This window comes from Coffea eugenioides, chromosome 2 (assembly GCF_003713205.1).
Source record: "Coffea eugenioides isolate CCC68of chromosome 2, Ceug_1.0, whole genome shotgun sequence".
In the NCBI taxonomy this organism is placed as follows: domain Eukaryota; kingdom Viridiplantae; phylum Streptophyta; class Magnoliopsida; order Gentianales; family Rubiaceae; genus Coffea; species Coffea eugenioides.
Genome location: NC_040036.1, coordinates 27,201,772 through 27,214,477, shown reverse-complemented (window position 1 = coordinate 27,214,477; position 12,706 = coordinate 27,201,772). Strand labels below are relative to the sequence as shown.

The following is a 12,706-nucleotide window of genomic DNA, read 5'->3' as shown; positions in this document are numbered from 1 at the left end:
AAGAGGAGGCGATCAGCATCCAATTGCCCACTAGGCCATGACTTATGGAGAAAATAGTTGAGTGAATTTGCTCACATGCCCCTTGTATTTTTGGATTATCACTGGAAAGCCACAGCCAGGTTTCGGACCTTTTTGATTTGTGTTTTCGGGTCAAAAAGAGTTGTGTTTGTACTTTATTTTTCTTTTTTGGGGCTGGTTTTCTTTCACAAGTCAAATTTAAGTTATAGTACAATTGGTTGGAAGTTTCTTCTTTTATCTGTTTCTTCGCACCTCTTTTTTTTTTGGGGGGGCTAATTTCTCCATAAATTATTGTTGGAAAAAATTCAAGAAAATGTGACCCTGACACGGGTTATTTATGCTCATTTGCACGTCGGGTCCAATCCAAAATTTACTTTTTTTTAAAAAAATAACATTTATATATTTTAAAAAAAATAAATATAACCACTGGACACGGCTGGGGATTGAAATTTTGTTTGGAAAATTTTGAAAGATTCCCAGGCTATTTAACACCGGAAGGATCTAGTAGAAAGAGATGCATGACTTTGGAAATTTTTGAAGAGTTTGGAAAAGTCTATGGCTTTGATTCTTTAGTCATGGAAGCCTACATATAAAACTCAAGGATAGGCATAAGAAAAAGTTTCATGGTTTGTTTGAAGTCAAAAATAAAATATATTAGACGGTGCTACTTTTATTTTTTTTTTTCCTTTCTAATAAATTTTATTTATTGAGCATTAGACTTTTTTATATAACTAACTAGGATTATTTTAACAATCTCCCAGTCAGTGAGAAGATTTGAATTCAAAACCTCTCGTTTACGATTACTCACACCTTATCATTCAATCCAATCATCTTTCCTTTATTTGATGCTTTGATTGTGTATCGGTATGCAACTATTTTTTTATATATTAGAATTTACATTTTGCAGTCTTATATGTAATTTCATATCAGTAGATAACAATTGCAAATAATAAACTAAAAGTTGTCGCCAATTTTATTTAATTTTTGAAACATCAAATAGATTGATGTACTAATAAATAGATTAACTGGTTCTTGACATCCGCGTTGTTAACTGACGTTACCCATGAACACATTCATCAAAACTATGAATGAATATCTTTCTATTGCTTGAAATATTGAGCCACCACATCAAAGTGAATTGTTTGTGCCAACTCTTTATTCATTAATTTGTTACTTGCGTACCTCAACATCATATTACTATTATTTATTTAGTAAGGAAGCACCCTTACTGATCTTTCACAACTTCGTAGCTGACAATAATAAATGCAGAGCCAAATTCTAAGGGAATTCAATTCAATTGGTGGTCCAGCGATGCAGAGCAACTTTTGTTTGTTTTTCAACATTTGGTAGGACAAATTAATGTGAAACTGAAGAGTACAAGATTCGATTAGTCAATAACCTAACCTCCTCATTTTAGGAGAAAAATCATGTCCCTATCGGGCATTATGTCCAATCGAGTCCAGAAACTTGAAGCCTTTGAAAAGTTTTGAATGATTGATAATATATTCCCTTTTTTTTTCAAAGGAATGAATATGGAAATTTATGAACGGCTGAGCTTATTATTCCCTTGCTTTTATAATTTTTGACTTGAAAAACCTTAACTTGCCTGCTAAAAAAAAAAAAAAAAAAAGAATAGACAAATTTACACAAGTACACCCTTGTGTTTCTGAAAGTAAAATGTACCCCACACTCTTTGAAAAATTAGCTTTGTGTCACAATATTGTAAAATCTAGCAACTTGGGAAAATTACAACTCTGGGGACTGTTTCTAGTGTATTGTCGCATGTACCCTAAAGTTTGGGGATCATTTGATCATTGAGACCAGAACCGAGTCGTATACGTTCAAGATACCATACTTTCAATTAATTGGGTTATTAGCCGATTCATGCATTGAATTGGTCAATTTGATCTCGGCATACCTTATGAGATGTATGACATGCAAAAATTGAATCGAATTGGTCAAGAACTTGTATAGAGCAAGACATTTCTTCCATTTTTCTGAAATATTCTCAATAAATTTGTTTTTCAAGGGATTTTAGTTCTTTCCGCCATCAGGTTCAGAGTTCAAATCTAGTAACTAGCAGTTGGATGTGGAAAGCGGGCAGAAAGGAGTAGGAGGCTTTTTTTTTTAAAAAAAAAATCATTTTAATTTCTTGTGATCAATCTTCAATACTCTATAGACCCCGGAGTCTATGAACTTTGAGTTGGGTTGTAAGACGACTCGTCATAGTTATTAAATTCAGTCCCGCATTAAATTCAGTCCCGCCTAGCGATTGAACTGATCAGTCCGGTGATCCAGGCATTAGATCGGGACGGGTTTCTAGTTTGACCGGATCAAACCTGCCCCGTAATCTAGAAAGGAGAGACTGCAGCGGAAACCTGCCTGGTTTTTCAATTGACCGGGTTTGCCCATTTTTTTTAAAAAAATTATAGGTCTTTATTTTTGAAACGAAACAAAATGTGTATATGATTTTGATAAGATTTGTACATTGGATATTCATTTAAATATATATAGACTTTACCATTTGTTTAGTTTTTATTTGATAACTAAATATTTTTTAAATAAACTTATTTATTTTTTTATTATACAATTAATCCTTTTAACTTTTAAACTGACAATATATGATTAATTAGAAAATTACTTTATTTTTAAATAAAAACAAAATAATGCTATATTTTTTAAAACAAGTGATATAAATTTTATTTTATAATTGACTATATTATTTATTTATTTAAAAGTACGATAAAATGAAATTAAATCTTCCACTAATATCTATATATTTATTATATATCTTTTTAAGTATAATAATTAATATCTAAAAACACTTTATTATATTTTATGTATATTAATATTAATATTTTATATTTATAAATATTAAATTAATACTCACCGATTTAACCAACGACTCAATCCCTTACCGGATTGGGTTTAATAGCTATGCGACTCACAAATACTGATCATCTTTTGCTTGTTTGTTCTCCAAATGAATTTGAAGAATGGCTGACGAGAAATAGTTTCATCCGTCAAACGGGACTGTTCCTTGGGAGCCAAGCTCTATTGACTAATTTAAGATTCGTTCAAATTTGACCCTACACCAAACTACTTCATTGTTTCTGTCAAGAAAACCAAAACAGGGGCTGTACATTACCCCTTCCTTAAGGGTAAGCAAAGCATACCTCAGAAAACTACGTCAACCATACCAAAAAAAAAACGCATTGTTAATGTACACATTAAAGAAAGAGGAGTGCATGGACAAAGTAATCTTGCATTATTTCTTGTCACTAACCAACGTTTTATATCCAAACCAAAGGAGGGTAAATAAAACTAATCAAGTCAGAACACTCTAATATTTTAACTTATTTAATTATTTTAACAAGTTTGAAATTTTGTTCAATTTTAACTTATTTATGTGCCGAATTGAGTTTGAATGGATTTTTTTAATCAAATTTAAAAGCTAATGAACATAAAAATACTATTCAAGTTTGGTTAGACTAATTAGCGAACCAAATTCAAATGAATTTTTATTAAATCAAGTTCGATTCAAATATCGAGTAGTTTGGTTCATCTTTCAATCCTATATACCCATATAATTATTATGAGACAACAAAATTATTATACACTTTTTTTTTCTGGGTACAAAGACAAACCAAAAATTAATTAATGGTAATAAACTACTCGTATATATACTTATCAATTGCTTGAATAGTTGATATATCTTGCAAGTTGATTAAAAAGGTGCTGATTGATTTAGTATTAATACGAGAAAGATAATCCGACAAATTTAAGTTGTCAACGGATATACCAAAAGCATTTAGGTTGCAATAATTCAAGCATGAGAGCAATAGCAGGACAATTTTTATGTCTGTCCATTCACTTTTTAAGTTTTTTTACTTCTTTATAATGCTTAAAGGTCCCTTTCTTGGTCACATAGGTCTCCACCTTTGCCTCGAGCCCATATGCACCCAACCTAAAACTAATGCATCAACGCTGAAGAATCAGCCAAAAACGTGGGTACCAAAAGGATTGGACAGACAAGAAGATTGCACCAAAATCTATGCCTTCTCAAGTAGTAAAAGCATAGATATCTTTTTTCTTTCCCTATTTTTTTATTTGGTTTTTTAAATCAAGAAAAGGTAGGATGATTGCTTGGAAGAGCTCGGCTTGTTTCATTCATCATCATCCATGGTTTTTGATTCGGTTTTGCATCTATGTGCTAAAGCCTAAAGCCCAGAAAGGAAAAAGGCGAATCGAAGGGGACTTTCCATGCATTTTCACGCCTATTTGCGGCCGACGTGCTCTTCTCTTGAGCAGCTTTTTCCTTTAATAACCGGAATATTCATAGCAAAAGTGAAAGGTTTTTTTTTTTCAGTCCATTGAAGTAAGGGGTAAAAGTAGAAAAATAAAAAGTGAATTTTGATATTTGTTGTATAAAATATGGACAATAATTGTGTCTTTTAACTCTGTGGAAAAGTAAAAACTGCATATACCCAGCCATTAAAGTTTGGTGGGGTGGGAGGCAAGGGTATGCCACATTTAAAGTGGCTTGGCTTCAAAAAATCCAGGTGTACGCACCCGTTTGGTCCAGTGGTGGTTCAGTCCCCTTCGAATTATTCCTGGACCTCCTTAGGTCCGCCCCTCCCCCTTAGTGTATGATAGATTAGGTTATACAACAGATGTCGTTTCCGAAAAAAAAAAAGAAACGGAGTATTGAATATTTGCTATGATTGGATATGTACTTAATAATAATTCTTACTTATAAGCATATTGTAGAATAGAAAATTATTAGCTCTTCAAGTCAACATTCTATTACAATAGAAAACAAGATTCTGCATAATCTTATGACAAATTTTCCTATAACTAAAAAATTACTTGTGAGCATTGTAGGTAGGACTGCAAACGAGTCGAGTAGAGTCAAATTTTAGTCTAATCGAATCGAGTCTTGACTTAATTTTATTAAGCTCGAACTCGACGAACTTGAAAACCAGACAAATTGCTATGCCAAATAATAATCCTTTAAATATGAAAACTTCAGAGAAAAACTAACCAAACACTGGAAAAACTCAGGGCCAAACCCACTTGGGTGCTTCAGTAAAAGATTTTCGACTTTGTTGTTCGTGGTTACGTAGTGCATCGATCTTATTATTGTTAACCTTGAGAAAGTCAATGTGGCTACCTTTTATTGAACTCAAAAATTGAATAATCTGTTCCTTCAAAAAAAAAATTAAAATAAAATTGAACAATCTATCTTTGAGAGTCAAAGTTCAATCAATTTTTTTTTTGGAAGAATACGAAAGATATCAATATGGTACAACAAGACAAAAGGAAAGTAACGTAAGCTACTACTCGATAAAAAAATATAAAAAGATCAACCCCTGAAAGGGATAGCAAGAGAATGATGTCGATAGATAGCCCACTTGCTGTGAAGAGCATCATTTTTTAATTTTATTGTAGCGGTTCTATTCAGTTCAGATGACTTCTAATAATCTCAAACTCATTCTCGAGCGTTGAACGAACTCACATTTGCGCTGTCGATTTTGTTAAAATTGTAGCATACACACATGGCCAGCAACTGATTGAATGGACCATCGTTTTTTCCCTTTCCAATTATCCGTCTGATCGAGACTCGAAATGTCATCTTCTGTGATAAATTCCTTCCTCCTCCTGCAGTTACTTGGGACAATTTACTTTGTTGGTTGATTGGATGGAAGAGGAAATTGATTGATGCAAGTAGCTGATTGCGGATTTGGGATGATGATTTTAGCCCGTACCAAACCCACAACAAATCAATGAACATTGTCGGCTTTTGCTTTCAACCACTGTTGCTGCTCGTCATACAAATAAGAAGGATGGATGATAAAGGAACTTTGTTTTGACTTTTGAAAGCTTTGATAATTGCTGGCCAATTAAATAGTAGGTGCAATTGATGAGTAGAGAGGATTATCTAACCCAACCCAATCCAAGATATTTGTCTAACTCAACCCTTTGGGATTGATGGTCGCCAGCTAAATGTTGAACCCAAATGATTTTTTTTTTCTTTCTTTTGGTTACAACATGAGGAAGAGGGCCAAGGGGCAATTGTAAGGAAGGTGCAAATGGTGCACCGGATGAAAAACAAAAACAGGCTCTTCAAAGATCAAAAGTTGACGTAGAAACTGATGGTTTAGCTCAGCATTTTTGACATTCAAGAAGAGCATCCAGGTTCCTTGTTAGCATCACAAACATTTTTATTTTTTTTTATTTTCATGTTGTTTTATGTTCTTTTGTTACGTTGAAAGTGGGAATTAGTTGAATCTGAACACATGCCTTGATTTTCAGTTTAACTAAGAGTTGCTGGTCAAATGTTTATGAAACAACTGTAACTGTCTCTATGGTCAAGGGCTTCTATCCTGACCTCTGCATGCAGGAGGGAATGATGTATGGTATCCTACACAACTCCAAGTGAGTTTGGATAGTAAATTATTTGAAATATTTTTACTGTAATATTTTTTGTAATGTGATGTATGTGAGATAAAAAGATAATTGAGAAGATAAAAATGTGTATTGAAAATTGTAATGATGATGTAAGCAAATATATTTGGGCAAATAATCTCCTGTCCAAACCTTGTAATCCGAATAGAAAAACAGGTAGAACTACTCTTCGGAAAACAGGCAATGCTCTAAATCATCCCATGCGTTTCAATCCGAATATTTATAAGCAATTCATAGAATCAAATACGGGAAAATCGTTAAAAATATTCATTACATTTTGTCAAATAAATTTTTGCGCCATTTACTTATAAAATATTAACTCTACGTCCCTTACAACTTCAAGGTAGTAAAATTTGATCTCAACTTAAGTTTTTGACTACTTTTTGGTCTAAAATCATTATGTGATCCACATGCAGTCATTTTTTTATATACAAAAAGGTCATATTTTACTTTTTAGTGACAAAAATGAATATGAATAGAGTCAAATCTCACTTTTTTTAGGGATAAATGAATATATTTTGCAGTAGATCTTACTTTTGGAGGGGGGGTAAAAATAAATATGCATTGAGTTATTTATTTAACAATAAATGAGATCTAATGTTTTTGCCCCTAAAAATAATAATCATGTATAAGTCACGTGATGATATCAAGGTAAAAATTGGTTAAAAATCTAGATTAAGACTAAATTTTGCCGATTTAATTTTATAAGGAACGTAAACTTACAATTTTAAAAAAGTGAGAGATAAAAAAAATTTATTCAATGAAATGTGAAAAATATTTTAAACGATTTTCCCATCAAATAATGCATCAAAAGTTGGATCAAGGGCCTCTATGGTGTAGGCACTACTATAACTGATATAGACATTAATACGCCAAAATGAAATATCACAACACAATTTTGGACACAAATTTCAACAAGAGAGAATATTTACTATGCTTTTATTTGTTTTTGTGTTAATATCTACATCTATAGTTTTAGCGCCTACATTTATTTTTGTAGCGTCTAGACAGTATCCTGTGGTGACGGCAGGCGGTTCCTGATCCCCAACAGTTACGCATCAACGATCAACTAAAGAGTTTGGAGAGCTGAGGGCGTGGGGCCAGTCACCATAACATGATTCCACATTTCCAAATTGTAGCAGTTCAAATGTGATCTAAATCAAACAGGGCAAACATCAAGCACAAAAACTCAAATCGTACCACTATTCCTATTTCTTTTCCATATTCATGCACATGTTTGAGGGAGCAAACAGTGTTGTCAGTCAGTGTGAGACCATCAATACATCAAATGAAATTACATAACGTAAACCTTCAAAGAAACAATAAGAAGGCTCATATTTGTTGTTGTCAGGACCCTAGATATCAGCATTAACTGGTAGATGCCTCCATTGCGAAATTAAGATACTTAATGCACATTAAGAAAGAACGGAGACAAACAACGGCGCTGCAATGAAAAGCATCTCCATCATTCTCACCCAAGAAAGCAATAAGATCACAAATGCTCTGTTAAATATAATGATAAAATTTACGGGACAAATTTGCTTGCCAGAAAGGTAGTAAATGCATTACATCAGTAACTCAATTTGCACATATCCAGCCTGTTGCCCTTGACCCGACTCATTACCCCACAGCAACGTTGCGGAAGCAGCCAGTTGATAACCACTGCTGCCAGAGTCTGAGATCTGAAAGAAATAAAACATGTAACTTCTGCATCAGGGCCTGTGTATCTTGAAGCCAAAAACTCTGGGGACATAGCTCTGTACTGCTTTTTGTGGTTTGAGGTGTCCATATGTCATCAAGAAGAGATGAGGAAACGTTGTTCCAAAATAAGCACCATCGATATCTTGGATAGTTAAGAAAATAAATAATCTCCACAAGCCTAAAAGCATCATAAAACATCCTCTAATAGCCAACTCAAGATCAGGTTAAGCATGATCCAATTTGTTCAATCCCAATGCAATTGCAGTATAACAGGAAACAATTTTAATATATATATATATATATATATATATATATATATATGGCGCAAGAAAAGGATACTGCCTTGATATTTGGAACGCGGATAATATATATCTTCACACTTGGGGCAGTATATCTTCACTGTACTGGATCGTGGAATGTCCGACTGACCAACAGGGAGGCAGGGCTGCCCACAACAGTAAACCCTTGGGCATCTCCCAAAATCATAGTTTTTGTACTTCTCCAACTGAAAAAGGTATCAGCTCACTAGTTAGCCAACATAACATATAATATGAAACTAAATAAATAAAGGCTTTTAACAAAATAAATTAACATTACCATTGAAGCCATTCCCTTACTAGTCAAAATGTACCGAACATGAATCAAACCATACAACATCTCTGCTGCTGATTCCACCAGTTCATTCTGTTCTTCGGTAAACATGTCACCTACTCATTTTCACGGGATGGAGAAGATATTCCATGAACCAATTAGCTAAAACAGGACACATTTGAATTCTGCAATAACTAGTCTGGACACAGTAATTAGAAGATAAATAGAAGCAAACAAAGGACATTCACAATCCCCAACTGTTGAACCGTCAAACAAATACAAATATATAGTTTGTTGTGAACATAGAACAATAACCAGAAAAGGGCACAGCCGATCACTCAGAAACATGAGAACACATGGACGCTGTGATCACACACACTAAAGAAAGAAGGCTAAATTAGGCAAACAAAACATGATTTTCCACTATTCCAAAAAACTATGTATATGGACATCTAAGCCTATGCCACTGGATAAATTCCAGCAAAAGTTCAAAAAGAAACGACTGTAGCAACATAAAGAAAAGCGTCACAACATGCCAAAATTTCTATTATGAGACAACTTAGAGTAGAATCATGTGGAACATCTAGCACAATTTTCTCAATATAGTAAAAGTCCAATTCATATGGTATTTTAGAACGTGAAACAAAACCAACACACATCAGAAGCATTCATGCAGTTGCTTAAAACATAAGATCTGAGTGACACTTTTTTAGGCTTTCTTTCATAGGTTCATGAATATCAGAAGGGAGAAAAACCATGTTTTTCATCTTTGCTGGGTAAGTTGAAAGAAAGAAACAGACAAAGTAAGAGAAAGAAAAGATTTAAAATTCTTAAATAGAAAAACCACCCCGCCCCAAAAAAATGAGGATTTTCTGCCATCACGCAAACTAGGCCATCCCATATAATTCACTAGAGGATGATAATCTATGAGTCATTCTAACAAAAATTGGTTTTTCTAGGCTTGTACTCCTCGTTATTGCAATGCTATTATATGAACTGATAAGATACAGAAAAAGCTAACACCATTGGCTTACATAAAATAAACGACCAAATGATAACTCGTTATCCTATGGTCATCCATGAAGTCAAGCAATCCACTATAATGAAACCATACAGATGTCATTCAGTGAATAAAAAACCAGAATATCACAAGGATGAAAGTGAAACATTGGATAGCCTAGTAGGATCATTATTCAAAGCTTCAAGTCCAGATAAAGTTTCAACAATTTCTTCCCAAACTTGAAAGGTATTAGACCTTGAAATTAAATAAGAAAACCTCTACTTAATTCCTGAAATTCATGTCAATCTTTCCCTATGCCAAAAGTAGAGACAAAATTCCAAGTTCACAACTTTATATCTTAGAGCCTACGATAATAAAACTAAACTAGAAACTTTGATTCTCTTATCATTTTTAATATCTTTCTGCACCATCTTCCAGGACAGGTTATCAAAAAGAAGCAAACTCCCCTCTACTTTATTTTATCGGAACAGCAGCATGAGAAAAATATTTTACAACCCAAATACATCTTGATCTACATAATCTGGTTCCATGACAAGTCATGGCTAGCACTAACTCCTTGAACAGTATAGAAAAATGTTCCAAAGACTCATTCAGAAGTACATATAAAAAATGAAAACACTTACCATGAGAGGAGTCTACATCCAAAATTAGGTCAAGTGCATAATCATAGTATGGAACTTGACTGCTCAACCCACAAAGATTGAAGTCATCCTGAATATATTCATCATCAACTTCACAAAAAAATTCGTTTCCTCGCAAGTTGCAAAACCATGAAATCCAAGATGTATCATCCCCTTCAGAACCACTAACATCAGACTCCTCACTATCTGTATCCGATTCATCTGAAAAAAATGCGAAGCCATGAAAAAAACACGACTCATAATGTAAAATCAGATGGAAACGCACAAATTCCCAATCAAGAGAGCAAAAGATGAATCAAATGACCAACCACATAACTTAAAGTTCGCTAAGGCGCAAACATCACCCTGATTTTTCACTTTTCTCAGATAGTAGTAGAACACGGAGAAAGTCTTTTGGGGAATGAGACACATACAACAGCTGTGAAAGGTTGGAAGCATTAAACAACCAAGCACTAAGAATCTAGCAAAGTTGAAGTAGAAAGTACACATTGTGTATCCAAAAAAGGATATGCTCAAAATTTGATTCTAGCCATCAACCATCCAGAGTTACTGTCAACATTAGTGATGGTTACTTTCAAGTGAATGAATCATAAACTCATTTCACTTTGTTAAGAGCCCTTTAAAACTAAGTAGCTAAATCCCCATTATCCTCTTCAAATCCTCTCAAAAGGAATCATCAATTTGGAACAGACGCTTGAATATCCTAATTGCACTCTTTAACGGGTATAACGTTCCCACCTCTAAGAAAGAATATTTCTTTAATATAATGTCAATAAACTTAAATTATGTCCATCTACAGCACGTTATACATTAAATTTGTACCTTACATTTCCAAACAAACTAGAAATCGTTGAAAAAAAAATTAAAATGCACACTTCCAGGAAACTAACCATCAGAAGCTTTAATCTTGTTGGAAGTGAGAGTAGACGTGGAGCGAGTATCACGATGGTCCAGCTGCTGATGCAACTTTCCCGAGCCGCCACCCATACCAGCGGATGTGGATGGCACGGCTGCCACCCCAGCTGAAGATTTATCCTTTAATCCCCTAGATGTCGAAGGAGAGGACTTCTCCAAGTGTTTATCCAACGCATCGTTTATTCGCTTCCGATCCAACGACGACGACGGCGGTCCTCCCATGATCTCCGCCTTCGATGCTCCTCCACCTCCGCCTCGATCCCTATACATAACTTAATTATCAATTTTCACGCTCCAAATATCGATTTCAATATATACAAACAAGTCTTTTCGTATATGTCTGTGTACCAATCTTTGTATTGGTAAATTCAGGAAATTGGGGAGGAAAACTGGGAGAGAGAAATGAAGTGGTAGAAATCCAAGAAAATGAACCCTAGATTGAGAAGAAATTTGAGAAATATCTGGAAAAAGACGGAAATAGTTAGGGTTTCGTCTATCTACATCGAGAGAGAGGACCCGCGCTGTGGGGTGGGGGTGGGGGTGGGGGTGGGGGTGGGGTGGGCATGGTTACGGATGGACGGGACAGAGAACTGCAGGACCTGTGGTTTCTCTCTCCTCTTAGTTTTACTCTTTTAGATCTTTTGAATTTTGGGTAAATTTCACTTTGCATCCTTAGGTTTCGCTTAATCTCGATTTTCTCCCTCATAGTTAAAAGTTTTTGACACATTTGCCTAAATTTGGTTGGTTTGAATATGATAAGATATTTCAGACTATATCATCGTAATAATTCTTAAGAAAGATAATTTTAAAATTACTTTTTGTTGAATATTTTAGTGATGATATACACTCCCATTGTGGTTAGCATCTTTGGAAAAGTTTTCAACATAAGGTGATAAAAAAGATGTAGGATAAATACGTAAAGGTGACAGTTAAGAGAAAATTATTATTTTTTAAATACAGAAGGGCCAAATCCACAATCCTCAATTCTAAATTTGTAATTTTGATATTAAAAGTTGTATGGAATGTAGACCTAAGATGAAAGAGTGTTGATTTAGCATTTTCCTTTTTTAGGTGTTCAATGGATTTGTTAACTCATTATTCAAGAAAAAATAATAACGTATAAGAAATCTAGAAGTGATAAAACTATGAAAATAAAGATAATAACAAATGTTGTGATGGATGAATTCTAGTTTTTTAATCTTTATATCGCTTCTATGTTTGTGATGGATGAATTCTAATTTTTTTTTATCTTTATATCACTTCTATGTTTTTTATAGGTTGTTTGAATCACAAAATTTTATTATTTTATTAATTAAAATTTAAAATATCAATACTACTAGTTTAATTACCT

At 33.8% G+C, this 12,706-nt stretch overlaps 1 protein-coding gene across 1 annotated transcript; it reads right to left on the bottom strand.

Annotated features, from left to right (window-relative positions):
* Positions 1-7,758: 7,758 nt before the first annotated feature.
* Positions 7,759-11,888, bottom strand: LOC113761800 (putative casein kinase II subunit beta-4). Its single transcript, XM_027304938.1, has 5 exons — positions 11,331-11,888; positions 10,423-10,641; positions 8,785-8,894; positions 8,527-8,692; positions 7,759-8,329 (listed from the first exon to the last, which is right to left on the bottom strand). The coding sequence occupies exons 1-5, from the start codon at positions 11,623-11,625 to the stop codon at positions 8,199-8,201; spliced, it is 921 nt and encodes a 306-aa protein (XP_027160739.1). The 5' UTR covers positions 11,626-11,888; the 3' UTR covers positions 7,759-8,198.
* Between the last annotated feature and the right edge of the window lie 818 nt (positions 11,889-12,706).

Bases quoted from the DNA above. Each gene is read 5' to 3' on its own strand.
- LOC113761800 (XM_027304938.1), bottom strand. From the start codon at position 11,625: ATGTATAGGGATCGAGGCGGAGGTGGAGGAGCATCGAAGGCGGAGATC. The intron at 8,895-10,422 runs GTAAGTGTTTTC...GAAAATGAGTAG, and splicing joins GGATGTAGACTCCTCTCATG to GTGACATGTTTACCGAAGAA. The intron at 8,330-8,526 runs GTATCCTTTTCT...TAACTATCCAAG, and splicing joins GCGTTCCAAATATCAAGGCA to ATATCGATGGTGCTTATTTT.